The sequence below is a fragment of the Tiliqua scincoides genome, chromosome 3 (assembly GCF_035046505.1).
Source record: "Tiliqua scincoides isolate rTilSci1 chromosome 3, rTilSci1.hap2, whole genome shotgun sequence".
NCBI lineage: Eukaryota > Metazoa > Chordata > Lepidosauria > Squamata > Scincidae > Tiliqua > Tiliqua scincoides.
The window spans coordinates 187,236,638-187,262,137 of NC_089823.1; the positions used below are offsets into that span (position 1 = coordinate 187,236,638).

At 43.4% G+C, this 25,500-nt stretch overlaps 1 protein-coding gene across 6 annotated transcripts in view; it reads left to right on the forward strand.

Annotated features, from left to right (window-relative positions):
- The window catches only part of SH3PXD2A (SH3 and PX domains 2A), a 310,946-nt gene that overhangs the window by 76,879 nt on the left and 208,567 nt on the right, over positions 1–25,500 (forward strand). For all 6 annotated transcript variants that reach the window (XM_066619739.1, XM_066619736.1, XM_066619737.1 and 3 more), the window contains exon 3: positions 20,967–21,042. In XM_066619739.1, coding sequence (XP_066475836.1) covers positions 20,967–21,042 — 76 coding nt within the window. The remainder of the gene's footprint in view (positions 1–20,966; positions 21,043–25,500) is intronic.

A 25,500-nucleotide genomic window follows, 5' to 3' on the forward strand; every position in this document is an offset into this window, starting at 1 on the left:
AATTGCTAGCATTTTGCTCTTGATTAAACGCTCTCTGTCTACCTTTCTGAAGGAAGAGGGGGATGGAAATGTGGAGCAGAGTGATTCTAGACAATCACTGTGCCTCACTTCCTTTCTGCACTTCACATCCTTTCCTTTCATTTCCTTCTCCATTCCCTCCTTCCTTTTCAAACCCAGGTAGGGGAAGGAGGGGCAGTAGCTGGCACACCACTGCATAAAGGGGATAGTATGGCAAGGTGCCTCACAAATTGAGATGGACATTTGGCACATTGATTCAAGTGCCAGGTGGTCTGGGGCCAGGCGTATCCTCCTGGGTAATAAATATGGAGCCAGAATACACACAAGTTTGCGTGTGAGATACTTGCAGGGCAAATAGCGGCTCGGAAGGAAGATTTTAAATTGGGTAAATGGCACAGGGGAGAAAGCTAGAAAACACCTCTCCCCATAACCAGGGCACTGTTCCAATTCCTCCCCTGCTCTGGGAGATAGTCCTCATGGATCTCTCCTGTCTCATTTAGCCATGCCATTAAAGTGCTCATCTCTGACCATGTTGTGCTTTTTGTACAGAGGAATAAACTAAAATATGGAAAGAAAAGTGGATCTGCTCATGCTCAAGAATCCTTTCCAGGAAGCAGGTCTGATGTTCCCATGATAACATCTCTGACACAACAAGCAATATCATGGAGGAATGATTCTCCTTAAAGAGAAGCTTCCTTCAGTCAACCTAGATATGGAATACCAACTAGTGACTCTACTGGAGATCTGTTGCAAATGGGGCAATCATTTATTGGGACTTATCCTGGGGGAACGAATGTGGTATCAATCATTTTACTCAGTTTCTGTGTAAATACATTGAGGCAGACCATGCAGATTTATCAGGGTGTAAGTAAGAGCAATTCCTGGATCTCCGTTTAGGTTTTCTAAAAGGCCGGGGGCAAATGCCTTATCCTGAACACTTTGTTCAGTAGTGACACAACCTGGAATGCTGCCCAAAGCTGCATTTGGTCCACAGCATCTGCACAATTCAGGGTGAGTTGCATCCTCAGCATGGTGGAGGGAGGTGGTGGCAGAGGCAGACTTGAAGTTAAGGGCAATGCCAGTCCACCCGCCTCTTGCCCCCTGCAACGTTCTGCTGATGCAACATGCATCACATTGCCTAATGTAGCCATTTTCAACCACTGTGTCGTGGCACACTGGTGTGCCACAAATGGTCCCCAGCTGTGCCGTGGGAATTTGGGAGGATGCCATTTATCAATAGGACCACTGGGAGATGTGAGCCCCCATTGATAGCACAGTGTGCCTTGTCAATTGTCAAAAAGCTGATGGTGTGCCTTGACCATTTCAGTGCCTTGCCAGTGTGCCGCAAGATGAAAGAAGTTGAAAATCACTGGCCTAATGGATGGGCTGCGCCTTCTTCATGCATAGGACCTTGGAGTTACATTGATTGTTTTCAAGGACTGGTTAGCTTTGGGTTTTGCAACTGTGTTTGCTCTTTGCTTGTTGATCTTGCAACAAGAACTTGTCAGTGCTGCCTAAAATAGTTGGGTGTTTATCCTTTGTACTCTGTCTCCGTTGTACAGTAATTGAGGTAATGAACACGTTTTTTTTTTCAGGAGAGTCTCCCCCTTTTTCTTTTTAAAGCATTTTCATCCATACTTACTGCATACTCTCTTGCCTTTTTTCCTCTTTTGGTGTCCGTGTCACCCAAATTAAGCTTTCCAAATGTTGGAGACTGTGAGCTACTGTCCCTGATTGCTGCCCCCTCCTCCCTGCCTCTGCAGATTTGTAGATCAGGCTGACACCCAATTCCTGTTTTCATTGTTGAGGAGGGTGTGTTAGGAAAACCAGCGTGACCTGCAGAGCTACTGTCTTCTGGTTTTCCTTTTGTGCTAGTAGCTGAAAGTCCTAGAGGGCAAACAATGAGAAGCGAGCTTTTCTGTGTTTGAAAAACAGAGGGAGATACCTTAGAAGCATCTTTTCTTGAAAAGGCATATAAATCTTCCTCCATCTGGGAAGAATTTAAGAACAATGATGAAGGGAAAGAGATTGTTCCGAAGGGCCAAGGTGAGTGCAATGGCACCCATTTGTTATCTGTAATCTGTTTGTGTCTTGTCCACCTACTGAAATACACAAGCTCTTTTTTTCTGTGCTCCAGAAACAAGGGGAGATCTGAGTTGTTTATTTCAGGACAAATAGTTCTTATCCAGTATTCCTGTGGAATTCAGGTATGATGGGGATCCGAAAAGTTTGCAGTTTAATCCCTCCCCTTAGTCCCTCAGATTGGTGCAATGCCCTCCAAGGACTGTGAACAACTTGGTGGAAATATACACCCTGCTAGAGTTCAGTACTAAACCTTCCTTTCATAATGCTTCTCATTATAAAGACAATTAAGAAGCATAACATGGGTTGTGAGATCTTGGCCATTACTAAGCGAGAAGATCCACCACCCCTCCTGCGTAGCATGCTTGTTCCAGTTTACAAAATGAAACCTATTGTAAACAAGAACTGTAGGCAGATCACATGCCTAGACAACTTAGGGCGCAATCCTAACCCCCTTATGTCAGTGTCCAGCACTGCATCCTGCAGTTGGGTGTTACTCACAGAGGCTTCCTCAAAGTAAGGGAATGTTTGTTCCCTTACCTCAGAGCTGCATTGCCCTTATGTCAGTGCTGGAAAGGACTGACATAAGGGGTTAGGATTGCGCCAGTACTGTAACCAACTCAGTTTCTTTTTTCTCCCAGTTTAGTTTTTTAAAAATCAGAAACTAGCATACTAGAGCTAGAGTGACATGAATTGGGAAGAGAGCACATGCAGTGGGAAGGATGGAGTAAAAAAGATAATTGTATAGAACAGGGGTGTCCAAACTTTTTGGCAGGAGGGCCACATCATCTCTCTGACACTCTGTCGGGGGCCGGGGAAAATTTACATTTCAAATTTGAATAAATTTACATAAATTTGAATATATTAGAGACGGAACTTATATGAATGAACTAATTTTACTGAGCTTATTTATAATACACATGAGATCCCGAAAAGGGGGGTTGTTAAAATAATTCCTGACACATATAACACACCTCTTCCTAGGGAAAAGTACAGGACACACTTAAGAGGAGTCAGCATGGGCTACTTCCCCCCCCTCCCATGCAGGAGCATGTTTTTACTCTCTCTCTCTCTCCCCCCATCCTGGCAACAAGCAGCAGCAAAGGAACACAATCAGTCAGGGATCTGGTGGGCACCTGCCCCCCCCCTCAGGACAGGAGTTTGTTTCTCCTCATTCACACAGAGAAGGGAGCTGCCTGTCTCCCTCTCCCAGCCCCTCCCCCAGCCTGCACCCAGCACCAAACAAACTTAGAAGCAGGCAGAGAGCTATGCCCCTTCGCAAACGGACCCCCATCTTCCTCCCTCTTTGCCAGCAACCCCAACAAGCACAAGCAGTAGGTTTCCTCCTCATTCAAACATCCTGAGAGTTCTCCCCTGCAGTCCCCGCCTCCAAAACCGAGCACTCACAGCCCACTCAACCCACACTTTCCTGGGAGTAAGCCCCACTGACTCTATTGGGCTTACTGCTGAGTAGATATGCTCTCCAGCTTCATTCTAACATCCCCGGGACTTCTCCTCTGCAGTGCCAGGCCCCGACCCCAAGCACACTCACAGCCCAATCGGATCCATACTTTCCTGGGAGTAAACCCCACTGAGTCTGAAGGGATTTACTGCCGAGTAGACATGCTCTCCAGCAGCATTCAAACATCCGCAATTTCTCCCTTGCAGCACCTGCCCCCAGCACATGCAAGCAGCACAAATAGACCCACAGTTTCCCTTCCCTCCTCAGTGCCTACCCGTGCCCCCCCAACCCAAACAGCAGGGCAAACAGACCCAGGACTTCTCACCCCCATCAGACACCTGGACTCAGCTGCAGTCTCCCCAACCTAATGGGAGGGTTGTGGATGGGCGGGGCTTCTGCTCTCCTGTGAGTGCTTAGCCTTTTCCTCACTGTTCCTGCGAAGAGCAGTCACGGCCGGGCCAGCAAGGGCTCCAGCGGGCTGAGTGCCCACTGGAGATGGAGGGCTCCCTGGGGGGCCGGATTGGGGGCCCCCCGCGGGCCGCAAGTGGCCCGGGGGCCAGGGTTTGGGCAACCCTGGTATAGAATGACAATAGTTTCACATCCCTAAACAATGCAAACCTCTAAGGACTGAATCCTATCCAACTTTCCAGAGCTGATACAGCCGCAATGCAGCACCCATCTTGAAGAGGCCTCAGTGACTGCCCCCCTCACAAGATGCCGTGCCCCACCACAGGATGCAGTGCGCACCCCTTTGGCACAGCTGCATCAGTGCTGGAAAGTTGGATAGAACTGGGCCCATAGAGTCTGTTTTGCCCTGTTGCATCCTATTTCTAATTCCACCTTTGCATCTGAGAGGCTATTCCTTTGCTGTCAAGTATGATGTGAATGCACTGTTTCTTCCTCAGAGGTTTATTTCATCACATCAAAACTCTGTCCTTTAATGGGTGTGGATTTGTTGCTTTTCTGTCTTTGAATTGCAGAAACAGAGGTCTGTACTTGTTTGCCGCTGTTATAGTCTACACATGTTAGGCATCCCTTATTCGAAGTGCTTGGGACCAGAAGTGTTTTGGATTTTGGATTTTTCTGTATTCAGAATACTTGCATATATATAATGAGAGAACTTGGGGATGGGGCCCAAGTCTAAACAAAACATGCATTTATGTTTCTTATACACATAGCTTGAGGATAATTTTATACAATGTTTTTAATAATTTTGTGCATCAAACAAGGTTTATGCATGAAACACAGTTTGTGATTTTATTTCTTTAGGCAAAAAAGTAAAAGAAAAACAGTCACGTTGGCACTCAAAAAAGTTCCATTTTGGAATATAGGTGGAGTCTCTTTATCTGTAGGGGTTCCATCCTGGACCTCCTGCGGATACCAAAAACTGTGGACAATGAAATCCATGGTTTTTGGAGCCCACCATTGCTCCAAATGCAATTCTGGTCACATCCAGAGCCATTCTGAGCCTCTGAGAGGTTGAGCACAGCCTTTGAGAGGCTTAGAATGGTGCCTGGAGTGGTTTTTTTTGATGACTTCCAGTAAAACTGGAAAAGTCATCAAAAAACCACTCCAGGCACCATTCTGAGCAATGGTGCACAGCCTCTCCGAGGCTCAGAAATTCTCCCAGATGTGACTGGAACGAGGCTCCAATCATGTTTGGAATTTCTGCAGGAGAATAATCCAGGGGATCGGTTTTCGTAGTGGGGCATATTAACAGATGCTGAATCGTGGATAAAGAGGCCCCACCTGTATTCTCTATTTTGGAATTCTGGATAAGGGGTACTCAACATATAACTTACAGATCAGCACTTCAAAAATCCGCCTTATGTGCAAGCTCACTCAACATAGAGACAAAAATAGCATATGCAAAACCACAGAAAAGGACCACAAGGTCCAGAATACCAGGCAGAACAAAAGAAGTGTTTTAGAAAGGACTATCAAGTATTTATTATTCAAAAGCAAATACTTTATGTATTTGCTGTTTGCTCTTCAGGGATCATATGTAAAACATAAAGTTGTGTGTATATTCAGAATTCAGTGTCATCCCAAGTAGGGCAGCAAAAACCTTAACACCCCTTATTGCCTGTCTGAAGGAGACCCATTCAGAACCTAGACTGGTGTTCTCCCATCTCACCTGGTTTCCTGAAACAACTGTAGCCCTAGTTCTTGGATCAAGTGTCTACAAAAAAACGAGTGCTCTCAAGCTTGCAGAATAATAATGTCCAGTTAGTTCTCTTGTTAATACTAATAATGTTATGTTGGAATAAATGCATAAACCCACAAGGTTTTGATTGTTTGCTGCATCTGACTAACAAGTTAGCCCACTCGAAAGTTGTTACCCCAAGGCTGAAAGCCATTAACATGTAAATTTTAGGTAAACAGATTCTTCAGACATAATGCCTTGGTGGAATAATTGGCTCACAGTGGGGGCGCGAGGAAGAGGCAGGAAAACACAGGAAGAGAGAAGGTGGGCTAATGCTCCCACTAGGGGTCCTGACTTTGCATGTTAAGATGCGTCATTAGTTTGTGCACCTGATGTCTCCTTCTGATGGCACCTGGTAAAAAAAAATTTTTTTTTCAGTAGGACTCTGAAATTCTTTGTATTTCGGCTAAGTTCAGATTGAAAAAAGTAAAAGGTGCTGAGCAGTAGTGAAGACACATATGCTTCCTTTGTTGGATACAGAGAAAGCTTGAAAAAAAAACAACCACAAATTTTACAAGTGCATTAATGCTAGCTTCTGGACGCAGAGGGAGTAACTAGTTGGCCTCATAGTAGCAACACAGATGTCTGACAGGAAAGCCAGGAATTGAGATCAAAGGGGAAACTATAAAATAGGTGATAATCTTTTTAGTACACATTGCAGGGCAAAAGAGCAGCTTGGATTAGAAACCTTAACGCATACTGCAGGTTTAGCAGTCCAAAGTGGCTGCTTTGTGTCATACTTGAATTCCATCTTCAAAGATTTCATCATACCTGCTTATGTACAGTGACCTGTGATGTGACATGTGATGAGCTAAGACGACAATGATTATTCCATCAGTGTTATTGTGTTTTAGAGTAACAGCAAAAAGACAGGTCCCTGCAATGATGATGGAACCCAGTGCAGATGGCCTCTCTCAGTAGCTTCATATAGATGTTAAACGATGGTGTTGAGGGTAATGAAACTTTGTGGTACCCTGTAGCATAGATACCATGGGGCCAAGCTGTATTCCCCTAGGAGCACCATTTGGAATCAGCCCTCCAGGTAGGAACCACTGAAACACCATGCTGCCAATCCCCATCTCAGGGAGACCACCCAAAGGATTCCATGGTCAATGGAAGTGAATACTGCACTACAGCACAATACTAGTCATGTCTGCTCAGATCAGTTGTGTTCACTGGGGCTTACTTCCAGGAAAGTGGATATAGGATTGCTGCCTAAGGCTCTACTTGTATGCACACTTACCCAAGAGTAAACCCTGCTGAATGCAGTGGGATTTGTTTCTTCATGAACATGCATTGGATGTATTATAAGAGATAGTGTCTTGCCCAAGACCACTCAGTGAGCCACATCATCAAAAGGGGACTTGGCCTCACCACCCAAAGCCCAACACTGTATCTATCATGCCACACTATTTTTATTACCAAACTGGTTCCAAAATAATTAGACACTTCAGGCATATTACAGTATTGGCTGTACTTGTCAGGTTTATGATCAGGACATAGCAGGAGGCCTCACCCACTGCAGAACAAGTGTGAGCAATACAAATAAGCAGCTAATGATTAACAGCAATGTCCGTGAGGCAGACCAGCACAGTCCTAACCCTCAAAAGGAAGGGAATAGCTGTGTAAACAGCCCTAACAGGAGGACCCAAAGCTCAAGTCACTTTGGATTATTTGCACTGCAACATGTTTGGTAATGTCGGAGCAATGGAAACCTGGCTCAGGGACACGGAAGAAGACTGATACAGCCAGATCTCCCAAATAGGATGCTTGTTAATAGCATAGTACCATGAATAAAATCCGTGACATTTGGGGGCAGAAATGAAGGTGAGCCAAGAACTGTACCTTTAGAAATTTGACATCTGTGCCGTGTTCCCCCTTAGGGAGACATGCACTCTGACAGAGCTCTCCTATATCAAGGCCGCAGCCAAAACCTTCTCACCACCCACCACTTCACATCTGATCTGTCGTTTCTGTTTGAGTCTCTGGAAAGCCGCAGTGATCCAAAAAGGGACTCTGGGGTGTGTTAATCATTCCATTTGATCCAAGTCTGCTGAACTAGTTTCCAAAGCAGCTGCTGTTTTCTTTAATTAGCAGCAAAAGAAGACTCAGAGGGGAGAGGCACCCAGGCATCAAATAGACTGAATGTGATGCTGGTGTTTCATCTGTCATGCATTGTTTGATAAAAGAAGTTACACATTCACCATTAATTCTGAGTTGTTGTTTCATATCAAACATTTCTTTTTTAAAGGAGCAAGCCTCAGAAATCTTCTTGTATTCTCCTCCCTATAGGGATTTTTTTCTTTTAAAAAGGAAGAAAAATCTTGAAGGGAGAAGGAAGCTTTCTGAAGTTGCTCCTTTAAAAAAAATGTTTAATATGAAAGTACAACTCATAATAAATGGAGAATGTGTAACTTCTTTTATCAAACAATGTGTGACAGAATAATATCCATTATTTCAATTCAGACCGTCACCTCTATTCTTTTGAAATTACACTTTGATGCAACCCAATACTGTGAAAACAGTACTTCCATGTATGCTCTGCCCAATATCTAAATTCTCCAGATTGCCCATTTCTAATAAGTGAGGTTGTACTCTGGATATGCAATCACATTTACTGCATAGTTTTCCACTGTATGTGGGAAGGAATGACTTCAGGTACTGTAGAGCAGTGTTTCTCAAACTGTGGGTTGGGACCCATTAGGTGGGTCCGTGAGCCAATTTCAGGTGGGTCCCCATTCATTTCAATATTCTAGTTTTAATATCTTAGACTTGATACTACCAGCGGATGTAACTGCATCTGGGGAAAAGTTACAGATCTCTGCTTTGAACAGGCTACTGTGTATATGTTTCTAACAATGATAGTCAATAGAGTTTACTCCTGGGTAAGTGTGGGTGGGATTGCAGCCTAGGGTTGTCAAAACTCTACCTCACTTCCGGTCATGACATCACTTCTGGTGGGTTCTGACAGATTCTCATTCTAAAAAGTAGGTCCTGGTGCTAAAAGCTTGAGAACCACTGCCCTAGAGGGCTTAAAAAAGATGGTTGTTTGTATTATGTTATTTAAATTGTGATGCAAGTTTTAAAATTCCCATTGATCAGCACTGAGATTGAGCTAACAGAAGATTGGATTGTTTTAAAACTCTCCACCTGGCATCAGTAATTGCAGTGTGGCTCACTTGTTCCAAGGGTATATCATCCACTTATTAATGGTTTACTGACAAAGAGGCTTCAATAGAGAAGGGACAAGCTTCACCTTATCCCCGCCTTGTGCTGTTAATGATGTATCTCCTGAATAAACCATGAAGTAAAATTGCCCACCCATTCAATGCACTGTAATACAACTGACTATGCAGTTTGGGATCTTTTGATCAATGATTCTGTTGTCTAGTTAGTACATTCCCTGAGGGGGTAGTGTGTGAACCATAACTTATTTGTGATCCTCTAGGTTTAAATGACCATCTGAATTGAGCCAGAGGCTTCATCTTATCTTGGGGCTGGTTTATTCCTTGAAATCAACATGTGACAACTTATCAAATTGTTCTGCTTAATAGACGTTATGGGTTGCTTGTTGGCAGCAGCTTACCTTTCTGATGCCATGTTTCTGATGGAGGCTGCTCACTGAGTGGTAGGGTCCATGGGGAAGAACGACCATGAAGAATGATTTATTCAAGTGTTGTTTCAGGCACTACTCAGAGGCTTGGCCCCTTTTCACGCATTTATATCCTGTGAGCTTCAGGAATGCACTCATTCTACCTTCTCTACTGGCATGCCAGCGTACTGTGCAGTTAAATACTGGTATTTAAATCACCTGTGGATTAAGCAGTGGCCTCCTAGCACAAGGGGAGAGGACAGGTCATTCTTGCTCACAGTGCATTGGATTGGGCCACTTGACACAGTATCATCCAAACCAGTCCAAGCTATGTTTTTCAGTTTGGGAAGGCCCACCATGGGATAGTAGTAAGGTACAATAAAAGGTGAGAGTCCCACTCTGAGTCTACGCCAGCAGTGTCCAAACTTTTTGGCAGGAGGGCCACATTATCTCTCTGACACTGTTTTGGGGGTTGGGAAATAAAGAATTACTTTATATTTAAAATTGGAATAAATTTACGTAAATGTGTATATTAGAGATGGAACTTACATGAATGAATGAAGGTCTCACGATAGCTCAAGGTCTATAAAAGACCTTGCACAAAGCAAGGCTGACCTTTCCTTTGCTGCTGCTGCTTCTCAGACATGAAACAGCAAGCAGTGGAGAGAGCCCATGGCCTGCAGCTCGTGTGAGAAGTCATACAGTCAGCCCTCACTCTGAGAGTAGTTGCGTTGGGCCAGTGTGGTCTCCAGCAAGTCTCCAGAGGGCCAGAGGCTCATTGGAGACTGGGGGCTCCCTGTGGGCCTGATAGGAGATCCTCACAGGCCGCAAATGGTCCCTGGGCCAGGGTTTGGGCACCCCGTCCTAAGCTAAAACAAAAACTGCCTCACCTATTATTTTGTATCCATATAAAATGCAATGGCAATTTCTCTTTCACCTCCAATTTCCTGATGTGTTTTCCAAATTACTGATTTATTTTTTTTAAACTGTGACCCATTCCTGATGCTGACGAGGAGTTTCCCAGCTGCTCACCGGATTTTCCAGGGGTACCCTCTTGGAGAGAGCCACCTCCACCCCACTGCAGCTCACTTTCAATATCTTCTGCTGCTGCTTTTCTTACTCCATTTTCATTTATCGACGCTAATCTGCAAGGCTCTAAGTCAGGGTGAAATTTCAAAGCCTGCTGCTCTCCGTCTGCTCTCTTCAGCTTGCCATTCAATTTTGGAGAAAGCTGGAGGGGAGGAAATAAAAGTGGCTACATCTCAGCACCTGTTAAAAAGAAAATGTGCTTCAAGGCAAAGGGGTTTCCCCCTTCCATCAAGTTACCCAAAGTTATACTGAATGTGAGTCCAGGAATTTCAGTTTTTGTGTAAGTCGTCAAATGTTCATTTCAGAAGAATTTGGACCTGACATTTTCCCTGATGTCTGTCTCTGTTGCCCCATGTCTCTTCTTTTTCTTGAGGCACATATCTCTGGACATTTCATTTGCATTCTCTTTCTTTTTATGCCCCACATATTAATCTCCTCTTTGCACTACCACAGGTCTCCTGACATCCCTTTTCTGTTACCCAAATTTTGGCCACTCACAACTCTCTCCATAGCCTTATTTATCAGCTATTCTCTTTGTCTCTCCAACTCACACTCTCTCCAACCCACGCTCTCCTCTTTGTCCATTCCATTTTTTGTTTCCCCCTTTTCCACTGGTTTCCCCTACCACAGATACCTCTTCCCCTCCATTTCTCAGCTACTCCCCTTTTCTCATTGCAACAGGTCCCTCTGCACCCCACGTTGCCCCATTTTTTCTCTCTGCACGCCAGCATGTAGTTCCCTCCTTTTCTTCTTCTATCTAGTCTATGCCATCCTTGTTTTCACTCACATCAAATATGTCCCTATACACACATAGGTAGAAGATGATGATGTCACACTTGGATCACTCCACCGCCTTCTACAAGGATGAGCTTACAACCTGCTTTGTAAGATGTTGGTCTTGGAAGACTGATGCCAAAACATCAGTAGGCAGCAGTGTGACTATGACCCAATCAGGTTCACTGCCCAATGCAACCTCTTACTCACCACTGCATGTGCACCCCAACTCCAAAAGCAAAAGCTCCTCACCTCCTCACCACACTCTGTCATCTCACGGAGTTTAAAGGGATGAGTTCTCTTCAGATGTTGAATGCTGCATGAATATGGAGCTAGATGAGAAGGCAGCACTGTGCTCCTTCTTTGTGTGGGGTTTAAAGGGACACATTTGCTTTAAACTTCAAAACGTGCAAGGATGGAGCGCAGTGAGAGAAGTGGATGATCCAACTCTTGCTCACTTTCAGCAAGTGGAGAGCAGATCATTGCAACTCGCATCAGTGGCGGGTTAGAAGGAGGCAACAGGAGACTTGGGGTGAAGGGTACCCCAAACCCACTGCCCCCTTGCTTCTCCCATCATCAGCTGCTGACACAAACTGCATCAGGTTGCTTCGTGGCTGGGCCAACTGTGACCATTTGCTCTGCTACCCTAAGTGGAATAGCACCTTTTCAGCATATTAACCTAATGACCTAATAATGTAGTTTTGAAGTTAATTGTTTGACTGGCCAAGAAGAATGGATGTGTACACAACCTTAAGAAAAATAATTCCTTAATTGCTTCCGTATTAGTAGTTGGTAAGTGGCATATTATTGTTTCATAGGGCGGTGAGGGCTGATTGCACAGCAGTGCCCCTGCAGCTGCTAGCTGGAAATAGGTTGGTTTGTTTTAGTTTATGGACAGGGTGTTTGTTTATCTTGTTACTTAAGCCAAACCTGCCCCATGCCCTTTTCAGCATTTGAGCTCTCAGCCCAGCCCGTCAAGCCTCCACTTCTGAGATGATTTGCACCCCACCTAGTGTCAAGCTTTCCTAGCAACCTGTTGTGTTTTGATGGAAAGTCTCTAGCATCCTGTTTCCAATTTCCTCTTTCTTTTCAGGCCCATCTTTTCTTTCTAGGTTTAATTTTCTGACCCTGCAATGTGCTGGGGCATTTTTTATATCTGTACAATAAAAAAGGAACAAAAAAAGCAAGATTTGGGATTTTAAGGCAAGCATTTAGGAAGGGGGACAGATAAGATGGTGTGCTGGATCAACCATTCAAGAATCCTCCCAACTCGCTTACTGTGATTGTGCAGATACAAGTAACCCCTCTCCCATTAATAATAGTTTTAAAAGTGTGTGCATTTGAGAATGATATGAAAATCAGGGCATTCCATCTATCAAGCCTGAACTAAAAATATTAAAGAAGTTCTGAGACTTCTCCCAAATCCACCAAACCAGTTTTAAGAACCATGGAAAGTCAGAACATAAAACGAGAGATAAAACCTGGCAGCTGTGGCTCTCTTTAAGTCCCCTCTCTAGAAGCCCTTATTGTGTTGCCTGCAGTAAAACTTCCCCAAGGTTGATCTTTGCTTCTGCCCATTAGGGAGATAAGAATATTTATTGGGATTCCCACTTAAGAGTCCACCTGTCAAAGAAGTCAGGGAATATATGTGAGTTTGGGAAAAGGGATTTGGGTAAAACAGCTCAAGGATTTTGTGAGTAAAAAAAATACTACCTTGTTCCATCTTGTCATTAAAACTGGCAATTTTTTTTATCTTTGGGAGATTCTTTTCAATTTTACTTGCCTGGCCAGCATAATCCCCATGGCAATTATTAGATGTTGTTTCATGCAAAGCTGCCAAATGCATGCGCCATTGTATTGGAAAGTGCTGTTTTCTGCTTCTGATATCAGCTGTGGTTCAGTGAGGAATAGATCAAACAAAAGTAACAGATGGTTCTGTCAGTTCACACATGACAGTGTAGATCACCCAAATCTACCAAGATTTCAAAACCCAGAAGAGGTAGATTGTGGAGCTTTCTACACAACAGGCTAGAGGAAAGCAGTTTAGCTCTTAGAATGCTGCATTCAAAGACAGTAGTAAGATTAGGAATCTGGGACATACGGTGCAAGGGCAGTAGGTGAGGCAGAACTACCCTTTTGTACTCCATGGAAAGACACTGCAGCTGCCCTGTCTGCTTACACCTGAGGAGGCTCTTATACCCAAGAAAGCAGGTGTAAGGAGAGCTTCCTCAGCAGGTGGGGCAGCTGTGGTGCTTTTCCATGGATTATGATGGGGCAGTTCTGCTGCACCTGATGCCCCTGCACCACATGTCCCTGTTAGGAATGGGCTTCAAGTGTAACTTAGAGCCCAATCCTATGGGCTCTGAGCACTGGTGCTGAGCATGGTTAATGTGCCAGAAAGCATGTATATGGCACCCAGATTGTAAGGAGTGCCAACGCTGGCCCAGCACCAGATGAATGCTGCCCAGAGCCAGGGAAGAGCTCTGGGCAGCAGTAAGCTCTTTTGAGGTGACTGGGGGGTAGGACTGACAGAGCTCTGCTCCACTGGATCCTGTCTTCCTTGTTGGGGTATAAAACCTGACACAGAGGCTCTCAGGTCTACGCTGACAGAATAACTGGCATAGAAGCCTCATTATGGGGCCTGGGGCTTCCCCCCAGGAGACCTCCAGAGGCCTCAGCGGTATTGCTGGATACAGTGGTAGCCATTTTGGGGATAGGATTGGGCTGCCCTAGCACAAGTCTATACTTGTCTACTCAGAAGTAAATCCATTGTCTTATGTGTGCCTCACTTTCTGAAAAATATGCATCTGATTGCAGTGTAAGTTCCACAGTAATATGCGTACCTTAAATGTTCATTTTGCTTGACAAAGATGTGTATGAAACTCAAAAACTTGCAGCATTTTAAAAACAGGTCAGTCTGAAGCAGAGAGGTGCTAGTTGTTGAGATGTAGTTTGCTTAAGTATTATTTGCATTCCCCCCCACCGCTTGCATAATAGAGTACTTGCATAATGTTGCTTTGTTATATCCCAAATTAATATGCCATTAGACATACAGGTCCTCATTATTCTAGAGGATTCCTTCCCAGAACTCTCCTGGATGGCAAAAAATGCACTGATTTTTAAAATCAGTTTAAAAAACAAAATCCCTTTGCTTGGTGATTTAAAAACAGCCTTGCTGACCTTTTGAAATGCACACAGAGACAAGGTAGCAATCCCTCCCTTTACCAGGAGCCCCAGGTTGGGGGGTGGGGGAGAATGGAGGCGATAATCACTGCCATTTAGCCTTCTTTCATGTGCTCAGGGGGAAGGGAGGGGTTTGCCTTGTGCCTGGAGAATGATTGATGGATTGTCAACCAGCTGCCCTCTCTCAAATTAATGAGGCTATTGTTAAAGGGTACTTCTCTTCAGGCCAAGATAGAAAAATCTGTGGATACTTAGGTTATACCTGTAATCACTTGCATGACTATCTCTCTACAATAGTAAAAAGCAGTTTTTTAAACTGTGATTTTAAAGGGATGCATTTTTCCCCTTCTCCAGGGATCAGCACATTCCTTTTCATTTGCAGTGGCCTTTCATGCCAAGTCAAATCCATGTATAACAAGGTTGGACCTGTATATGTTTAAAAAATCATAGTGTGTATAAAGGAAAAGCTCCATCACTCACACTACATCTTGATCCATCCTATGATGTACTCCTGCAGCTCTTTTTATATTTTAAACTTTGAACAAAATATTTTCTATGTGCAAAATCTATTCATAACTGGAGCATAACAGATGTCTTATAAAGCTTATTTTGCTTATCTTAATATGAAAGAAGCTATGTTTTGAAGACCTTTTACTGATTCAAACAGTAACTTTAAAATGGTGCCAATTTTTGAGTTTCACAAACCTCTTTGTCAGACAAAATGAGCATTTTGAACACAAAAGACAGAATAAGCTTTTATGTCTCCACATTGACCTCGCTTGGCACCTTCTGCTCCTAAGTGAGAAAGTCAGTGGACTGTGTAAAAATCACTTGGAGTAAGCCAGTGGAAAGCCCTGATAATTAGCTAATTTACTGATAATTAGAGTTCCTCTGTAAGAAGTGGCTGCTACTTGCTGGTTTTCCTGTTGCAAAAATTGGGGGTGTCCAAGTAAGACAGTGTCACGTGCATTAATTTTGTAAAGCTCAGGCAATCCAAATGACTCTAATGAGAATATTATAGCAGGTGTTGTGGAAGTTCACCTACTTTATGATGAATTGTCTTAACAGGGTACTCTTCCACTCACCCTAAATCATGCGGAAGGAAGCAGCTCATGGTATGAAAAAGCCCAACCTGAATATCTGGTTGTGCTTAGCAATTGGGTGGGGATTTTAATGTTGAAAACCAATCCTGCTGTTTAATACAGTCAATTTGACACCACCTCCTTTCTTTATAAGACACACCTTGATACACTTGGCTGCCAGTAGCACAAACACCTCTCTTTGTGTCCTAGTGCAAATAGAGGAGCAGAGGCAATAGCTACTGATTTGATTAATTACAGCCAGACAGAAATTAAAATCACCTTCTTATATTGGGCTCTGTGTATGTTTTCTTAGGAATATCAATGACTATGGGTAGCAATTGCAAAAAAAAACAAAGCACTGATGTTGATTGCTGTCCCACTGGAAGAAGGGATAAAAGCACCAACATTCCTATATTCTTTGGCTATTGATCTACTGTTCCCTGGACTGAGGAGAGAGCCTGGGGGAGGATGAGGAGGAATGCAGGGGTTCCCTGTTCAGCTGATAGATAAACCTGTCTAAGCTGGGCACTGACGTAGTTAGCTACCCTTGGTGCATCTTGCTCAGCGCATTTTAACCCACTTGTATTTTCACCATTATGGTACCTCACAATGTGGTGGGTGCTGCTTGGCTTGACCATGACCCCATTGGAAATGGATATGACTGGTATAGTAGTACGTCACTGGGCAAGACATGGCTTTCCAACTGCCTGACCCTTCTAAGGAAGTATGGTTAGGGAAAGGAGGATCAGAGAAGAAACATCAAGAGGCAGCAGCAACAATTGTGTTGAGTCAGTCTTCATTTTCCAAAGTTTTCCAAAGTTGTTGAATATCAGTCTTCCTTGTCAGTTCAGGGCACTGACAAGCCCTGGTGTTTGCAGGAATTCGCTTGAAAGCATGTTTCTAGTGTCATCACTAATCAGCCCCTTCACGAGGTGAGCTGTGCTCCTGCTCAGTTTGCATGCGGAAAAACAGGAGTGCCTAGGAGAGTTCTTGAACCATTTTTAGTCTGGTCAGCAGTTCTCTTATTTCATGTGGGGAACAACACTAGCTGGTCCAAAAACAGCATGTGAGTGACTTTGACACTACACAAAAGCAGGTGAGAGTTCAGTGTCCTCTACAGCAGGTCAGAATACTCCAGAGTATTCTAAACATTCACCTTCCTTCTGCCCCCTCTTAGCACTTGGCAAAGGCTAACTTGATTTGGGCCAAACAAGATGAGACTACTCTTTTTACTTTTTAGTAAACCCCAGACTAGATGATGACACGTTCATCATCACATCTAGTTTGGCCTTAGTCTGCCAAGAGATTGCTGAATCATCATCTTAAATCTCACAGAAATCTCACATTAGTCCATTAGAAAAAGACTTAAAATACAATACATGGATTTTGTAATAATACCTTCCTTTATTAGAGCCAATCAAAATATAATAAAGAAGTTCTCTAAAACTCTTCTTCAGGCTGAAAGATAACCAAAAGAAGTGGGGGATAATGATGGTAAAGCCTCTGCAGTTTGTAACACTCTTAAAACATTTTATGTTTCCAAAAAATGGGGGTGTAGCATTCTTGTTTCTTTGTCCCAGCAGCCCATGGTGTACACTGAAACTTATATATGACTAATCAAACAACATCTGCATAAAACTAATTGTACTCCATCTTAAGATTGTTCCATCACAAGCCTATAGGACTGCAGCCTTAGAAACTGCACAACTTATGCACCATGCCTTCCTCGTAGTTTCTTCCCTTTATTTTGCTTAACATTCAGCCTGAAAAAGAGCTCTGGTGAACTCAAAAGCTTACTAATTACTTTATGATATTTTAATTGGTCCTCCTAATAAAGGTCTTCTGCTTCTCCACTGTTTTGGATTTGGCAGTGGACTAGGGTACCAACGCAGCTGCCTGTGTTTTTATTCATACATGTATAAAAGAGGATCATTTGTTTATTTATGAAGGAAAAGCAGAGATTCCCCATGTTTTTGCCTATTCCTTCTGCAAAGATTATGTTTCTACCATTAATATGAGGTTACTCACAGTAAAATTTGATGTTGCTGTCAATTCCATAAAGTTTGATGTTAGCATTGATTGGTCTTTGGCAGAGTGAAAAGGTTAGTCCCAGAAAGAAGTGAGCAGACATTGACTTTAGCTGGTTTCAGTACTAACTCCTTTGCAAGAGCTGCTGTAGCCTTTGAGGGTGGTTGGGGTGCATATGTTCAATGTGATATTTCAGCTACTAGCTCTGGCTGACCTTTAGCTGACTCCCTGCTCCCCTACAGTGTCTAGTACACAAGCCAAGGATTGTAAGTGCAATCCTCCTTTAAAAGGGTAGATCTTCCAATCAGGTTTCTGTGTTGCAGACATTTATGGTCAGCTTAGCTCACTTTTATCTTTGTTATATGAATACTCTGCTGATGGAAGACCTTGGAATCCTACAGCTATAGTTTACAGCATCTGTTCTGCTGACATCCGCCCTGTGGATAAATAGTGCTTACTTATATACCACACAACCACCTTGATGTGGTTGCAAAAGACCCACATCAGCCAAGTAAATCTATCTCCAAGAATAACCCTAGGAATGTGTATATCTCAACTTTAGCCACTCTGAGTCAGTCACTCTGGAGTAAAGCAAAATAGGGCTTCTTGGCTAAACCTGTAGTGACAGCAAAACCTGGAATTGAACTTAGCTTCATTCTCCTTTAAACCAAAGTAATCCTTCCCCTTGACTGACCTCAAGCAGTCTGAACGCTGTCTACAGGAGTGGGGGAAAAAACCCATTCATTTTGTGCAAAACCTACTCATCTCCATCCATAGGCAGAAAAGCAAATTGTCCATGAAGCAGTAAAGCCACAACCTGTTTTTCTGTCAGATGCACTTACTGATGAGAAGGGCTATGAAGTAACTCTCCATGTAAATGGTTTTCATCCTCCCACACTAACCCTATCATGTAACTTCACTAGCCCAAGATAGCTGAAATTCTGAGAGAGAATAGCATGTGTTTTTCTTTGGAGGGAAGGAGGTTCACAAAATCAACATGAATATACTCTGCAGAGCTCTATTGGGTTAGGAAAATATAGGGTTGGTAATGGCTTAAGGTGTTTTTAGCGTGCTTTTCACTACTTTTTTTTTTTTTTTTTTGCACACTCATTATTTCTGGGAATCCAGATGAGATTTCTCCCAAACCACTGTATTCTCCTTTGTTCTCTCTCTCTCCCCTCTCCCCCAACCCATCTCATCCTTTTGTGTTTCTTTTAGCAAATGCTGGTTTGTAGGACCAGGCAAGTTACTCTTGTAATTCTTTCAAGTGTAAACTAACATAAAACCAGGTTCCTTGTGACATGTTTTATGATGATGTGTAACCCTGCCACGCTCACCCCTCCATTATCAGGCTGCCCCTCCACCATTACCTGCTCTAAAATGTCATCTTTCTGCTAGGATGTTCCTACAAGTGGAAACTACCTCATTTGCTCTTTTCACTTTCATTTTGTCTTGAGACTAAAGCTAGACTGCAGATTTGAAGAGAAAGCATATAAGTGTTGTTTTTTTAAATTAAAAGTGTCATATACAGTATGTGCAGCTTCTCTTCAGCCCTGGTGCTTATGTACAAACTCAGATGCAAAGATAAATGAAATTGACAAGTTTGCCTCCCTTCACCTTTGTTAATTTCCAAAGCTTTGTTAATTTCCAAAGCTCCATAATTTCCATCCATCTCTCTCTTTTTCTCTCTGAAACAGCAGTGGTGTATTAGCTGTTACAGAGAAAGAGACTGGTATGCAAATTTCATCCTGCAGGAATGACAGCAGAACTTTAGTTAATATGTGATTCTTCTCTTCCTTGGAGCAGCAGCAATGGCAGTCAGAAGAGGGAAAAGGTGGTTAGTTGAAGGTCCACCATCAGTGGCACTGGTGGCTCTCTTCATCTACCAGGACACACATACAGGTTGAGCCTCATTATTCACGTGGGTGCCATTCCAAGCACTCAGGTTGATGGCAAAAAATGCAATCAATTTATAAAACAAAGTTTCTTTGCTCCAGTGATTGAAAAACAGCCTTGCTGACCTTTGTGATGTAAGATAAGAGTCATTAAGAAGACAATCCATCAATCAGTCCTCCTCCAAGCGCTTCACTCAGTCCCTCCCTTCACCAATGCAAGCATGCTCAGGGGGAAGGGAGGGGTTCGCTGGAGAGAGAAGGATTGATGGATTGTCAGCCAGCTGCCCTCTTTCTCTCTCTCATTAAGGAGGCTTTTGTTAAAGGACTGTTCAGTTTTTTAAACTGATTTCAAAGGGATGCATTTTTTCCCTTCTCCAGGGATCAACACATTCCTTCTCATTTGCAGTGGCCATTCATGTTGAGTCAAATCTGTGTATAAAAATCTGTGTATAAGTGGGCTGAACCTGTACTGGTTCATGAAACATGAAGGGTCACTAGGGCTGCAATCCTATTCACACTTATCTAGGAGTAAGTCCTGTTGAGCTCAGTGGGACGTGTTTCTGAGTAGACATGTCTAGGATTGTACTCATATTGTTAGTGTTTTGGAGATACAGGATGGAGTCTAGGGACTGTGCTAAAGAGGTATCATCCCACCTTCCATCAACAAAGAGATATTAATGAGCCCCATCTCTTGTGCTGATTTAAGTGTCCACTTAAGGGCCAAAAAATGTCTGACTTGAACTCAGTGATTTCCTGTATAGAAAATATTTTTCTGGCTCAGCATGGGTTTAGTGTTTTTATAGAATTGCTATTTGTTAATCTTATTGTTAAAATGTTTTGCCAATTTTTCCTATATATTATGAGTGTAATGTATACCATTTGCTGTGACCACACACTAAGTTAGAAATGCAGTCAGTGTGTGGTCAGTGAAGAAGGGAAAGTCTACCAGAAAGGTTGATACAACCTTCACCCTTGTACAGTTTCCCTTTGTTCCAACTCAGTCCCCGGGATTACAATACAAGAACATTTCCAGATCTCCAGGAAACTCCTCTGTTCCATATACTCTATGCCTGTCCATCAAGATGCATGGAGAAGCAATGTGTGGGAGATAGGCGAGGTCTGCCAAGAACCACATTTGATGCTTCATTAAAATAATCTCTCTGGCAGTTCTGAAGCAGCAGTTCTCACCAGGTTGGTGGTCTGTCTTAGGAGATAGGTGAACCCTGCAGGATTCCAACACAGAACATAGACCATTTATTCATTTATTCTGTCAAAGTACAGGATGGCTAATTTGGGAATTGCTGAAACACCAAACTTTGGTCCTACCCCAGTTTTTCTGTCCCCTCAGGAACCTTGCTACTTTTGATTAAAATTTCACGGAACTGTGCATTCTTAAGAACTTCTCTGCCCTTGATTGCAGTTCCTCCTGTAAATGTCTTGATTTGTTACAGTTGAGAGTATTTCAAGGAATAGGTCATGCTGTTAATTAGGATCCTAGGAGCCCATATGGAACAAAGTAATGGATATTTGCTCACACAAAATACTTATTTTGCAGATGCAACTCCTGGATAAATTCCCTATTGAAGGAGGCCAGAAAGATCCAAAGCAAAGAATCATCCCATTTCTTCCAGGTAACAACCTAATAACGAATGTGAATACCTTGACAAAGCAATGGTTTAAGGCCCTCTGAAGAAATAGGCTGAATTTTCCACAGGTGCAGAATACAACTCTTAGAATCATGGAATATTAAAGGAACCTTGAAGGCCATCTAGCCCAATCCCCTGTTCAATCCAAGCAATGGCTTTCCTGACAGATGGCCATCCAGCCTCAAGGAAAGAGAGTCCACTGGTGCTTGAGGCAGATGGTTCCAGTGCCAGGCCGTTCTTACCTTAAGCCTAGCCTAAATCTGCTTTCCTTTCATTCCAACCTCTTGGTTCTAGTAATCTTATATTGCCTTTCCTCTACCCCATACACATAGAACAGTCCTTCCCAAACTCCTACAAGAGATTTGGGAGCACTGTAAGTGTGTGCAGGGGACGGGCTATGACAGCAATGCGATCCTCAGGATTGCACTGCTGGGGGGGAGAGTTTAAAAAAAACTTACCTAAGGTGTTGCTGGCCTCCAGAGGATGCAGGGAGCTCTACAGATGCCTCTGTAGGTCTTTCCAAACCTCCAAAATAGTTCAGAAACCAAACAAAAATCACTTCCTGTTTTCAATCAAAAACCATTTCCGTTTTTTGATTATTTTTTTTTATTGTTTTGGAGGTTTGGGGAGTCCTGCAAAAGCATCTGTGGGGCTCCTTGTATCCCCTGGATGCCAATAGTCCCTTAGCTAAGTTTAAAAAAAAAACCAAAACCCTCCCCCACCAGCAGCAGGGCAATCCTGGGGATTATGTTGCTGCCTTCCCCACCCCTTAAAAGGGCAGGGACAAGTGCTTCCCTGGCTGATGGGTTGTGACCCTCCAGTTTGGGAACCACTGACCTAGAAGATTGAACTAATCTTCCTGACTAAACCCAAGGTTGCCATTAATAAATAAGCAACAGAGTTGAGAGTTACTGGCAAAAAACACATGGAAGTTAATACAGTCAGCCCGCATCTTACACAAGGTTTATTATGTTCCATGACCAGGGGAAAATTGAGTGGGAAGGGGAAAATTGAGTAAAGTTCAAACTGCCCTGCATGTGAATAATATGTACTGTCTCTTTAAAAACTACAAGAGGTGTGTGGGATCTGATACTGGCAGAGGGAACAGCAGCTTCATGTATTAGTAAGTGGAATTGCGGACTTGCCTGCACCATTTAAACTGTTGTTTCTCTCTCTCTTTGTTTGCCAAGTGCATATGCTTGAATTAATGCAAGTGAAGTGTGTGTCAGATGTGGGCTGATAATATTTTGATATTTATTAAGGCCATGACAGGCTTGAAATTGGCTACAGTGAGACACATGGGCAATGACATTAAGCCAGTGTAGCTGTGAGTATGAAGGTAACTAATTGGCTAGCCCAATCCTAATTAAATCCCTGTGCAGCAATTCAGCAGTACCGACAACTTTCACTGTCTTCTGTGGGGGATTTTTGGCTACTGAAGGTCTCCTTGGGGTAAGGGGATAATTGTTCCCTTGCTCTGGCATAAACCACAGCAGCCTCTGTTGGTCAACTCAGACATGTGCTAACTTGATTGCCGGCACAAGTGTGCATTGACCAGGGAGGGGCAGATCAGGCCCGGGATGGAGGTCAGGATTCAGCGTGTGCTGCCATTGAACCCCCCCTCCCAGGTCCAATCCATCCTCTCCTCTACCTGATCACCTTCCAGCCAACCCCACCTCCCTTCAAACCCTGCACTGGCCTATCTGGGCTGGTGAATCTTCAGCTGTCTGCTGGCATGTGGGTTGCCGCTTTGACCCCTCCACTAACAGGCCTGCAGTGCTCTCCATCAGAGCCTCATTTGCAATTGCAGTAAAGCATCCTGTGCACAGCACTACTTATGCTGGTGCCCATGGGGGTTAGGATTGGGCCGTGAGTTTCACTGTGTTGTTTACACCATTGTCCTATGCTTACTGCAGGTAATTTAATGTGACAGATTGCTACCATTAATTTTTTATAAAATGCTGGTTGGAGAAAGAACCTTTTCTGTTTTGGTGCTGTTATAGTACATGTTCTCTCCCTCTTCTCATAGCTGCTACTTTTTCATAAGTCAGCTCAGGCAAAATCTCATTCTTTTAATGGCACTTGAGATCCTCTAATGGTTTTTGCTCAAGCAACCCCAAGGCAGGGAGGGGAAGATGTGCTCATTTCAGCAGAGCCATCTCCCTCCTGGAGTGGGTAGGACAAAGAGGTCAGTTATTTTCAGGTCAATTTCAAGGAATCTGAAAATGTCTCTCAGGAACTGAAGCACCATCCATAAACTGGAACTGAAAGATGCAGCCTATAAAAGTTTAGCTCCTTTTCCCCCCTTTTTCTTTTTTTAGATTGCTTGTGTGCTGCTGGGGCTTAGCAATAATACCACACTAATTGTTTAGGTACGAGGAAAGATTATGTGTGCAGAAGAGTTTCAGGGAGCCAAGCCAAAAAATTTTTTAAAAAACCCAGCCTTTCAACTTTGACATGATTTGTGCAGCAAAGAGGTATATAAATATTACTGAGCTCTGCCTCACAGAGAGTACTTTCATCTGTCTCCATACAACTATTCCCAGATTAACTTGCAGAGGAGGCATTTTTTTAATGGCACTGGGAACTCCAGCACATAGTTATTTGCTGGTGCACAGGACTGAGACCACCTTTCTTTTCTTTTATGAGATGCTAGATGCTTTGTGGCGCCTGGCTTGTAGCTCAGCTCATTGCACTCAATTTAAGAATAAATGGGATTCTGAATAAAAGATTTACCTTTGTCTTTAAATTAAAGTGTCAGAATTTTTTCTCCAAGGAAAGCTCATGGAGAGAAAGTCAAATTGTAGTGGTGAGGAAGGGAAAGGAAGGCTTGTTTAAAATAGTAATAATTGAGATTAATAACTAATGATTCTTAACGATAATTGAGAACAATCAAGCAAAGTTCCTTTGAGACTTCATGTAACACAATGCGCCAGATGTAAGTAGATCACAAAAAGAAAAATTGCTTAGATAATTGATACTTCAGTCCCAGGTGACAGTAGAATTAAAGAACATGAGATCATGAGATATTAACAACCACCCCCTGAGAGTAGAACTTGGGTGTCTCTGGGAGAGGAAGGTCAATATTGTGCCAGTTGTAACTTGTGCCTAGAAGTCTGGAGAAACAGCTGACATTCTTGACCTTCAGTAGATTACACCAGCTCAGCTCCAGAAAACAGTGTTGCTTGGAACAGCAAGAATCCTATGACCATATGTCTGTGATTCCTAGGATCTTGGCTAGATCCCAAATTGCAGGCTGTGGAATGGTGGGAGGGGGAGGAGGGGAGGAGGAGGATAAGGCTTGCCTCTAACCTGTTTTATCCAGAGATAAAGCAGCTGTTACACCAATGTTTCCCAACCTGGGGTTTGCAACCCCCCAGGGCAACAGGAAACAACTAATTCCCCCTTAAGGGGACTGGGGATAGTGATGACAGTGGGGATGGCAGTTCTGTGATTGCACTACTGCAGAGAAAAAACGGTTTTTTGTCACATATCTGGGGGGTCGCTATGGTCCTCTGGAGAGCTGTGTGGAGAGCTGTGGCCCACTCTGTGTGTCTCCCCATACTTCAGAAGAGCTCCAAAATGTGATCGTGATCCACTTCAGGATTATACTGCAGCCCGTTGGCAGAAGCATCATTGCTGCTGAGTCCCCTTTACCATGCTGGCCCCACAGGTAATCAGTGGTTCCCTTACCTTTGGGTAAAGGCTGGGTACCACTGTGTTACATCCATGCATCAAGAACGGTTGGCTAGGTTACAACTCTACTGTACAGTTGTGTAACTGTACAAATTCAGTGCCTGCTTAACACTTATTTAGAAATTAATTGATTAATGGGTGGTTGTAGGGGGAGGGGCAGGGAATAAAGAAATCTTCATTCAGCATGAATCAGATCAGAAACTGATTCACCATTTTTAAAAGGTGATTTTTCTTTCTAAGACTGCAGAATTGTTGTCAGCACTGCTGAAAGTCCTTTTTATTCCACTTTGCCCCAGCAGTCCTTGCAGGTTACAGATCTCATACCATAGTCTGGAGTGTTGCAGTCAGGTAATAAAGCTAGAGCTTCTGGACAGAGAGGGAAATGTACACAGGTGCCTTCTTTTTCCAGTAGCTCTCCATTGTGTTGCTGTATTCTTGCTTGACCGTGACAACCAGGTTCATTACTAACATGACAGAATTAGCCCAGTGATGCTGGTATTTAAAGAAGCTGGTGTTACAGTCTTGCTTTATTTTTCATGTCAATCTGTTCCTTCTCCTCTCCCAACTGTTTGTGTTTTGTGTTCTTATTTGTAGCTGTTTGCAGACACTTTAATTTGCCAGTGCTGCAGCTTTGAAAGGGGGAACAAGTTGCTTTGAGTAATGATTTGGTTAAATGTCAGGCGTCCTCAAGCAGTAAATTAACTGGCTCCTTTAATTAGGAAACACACTGTATTTTACAGCCAAAGC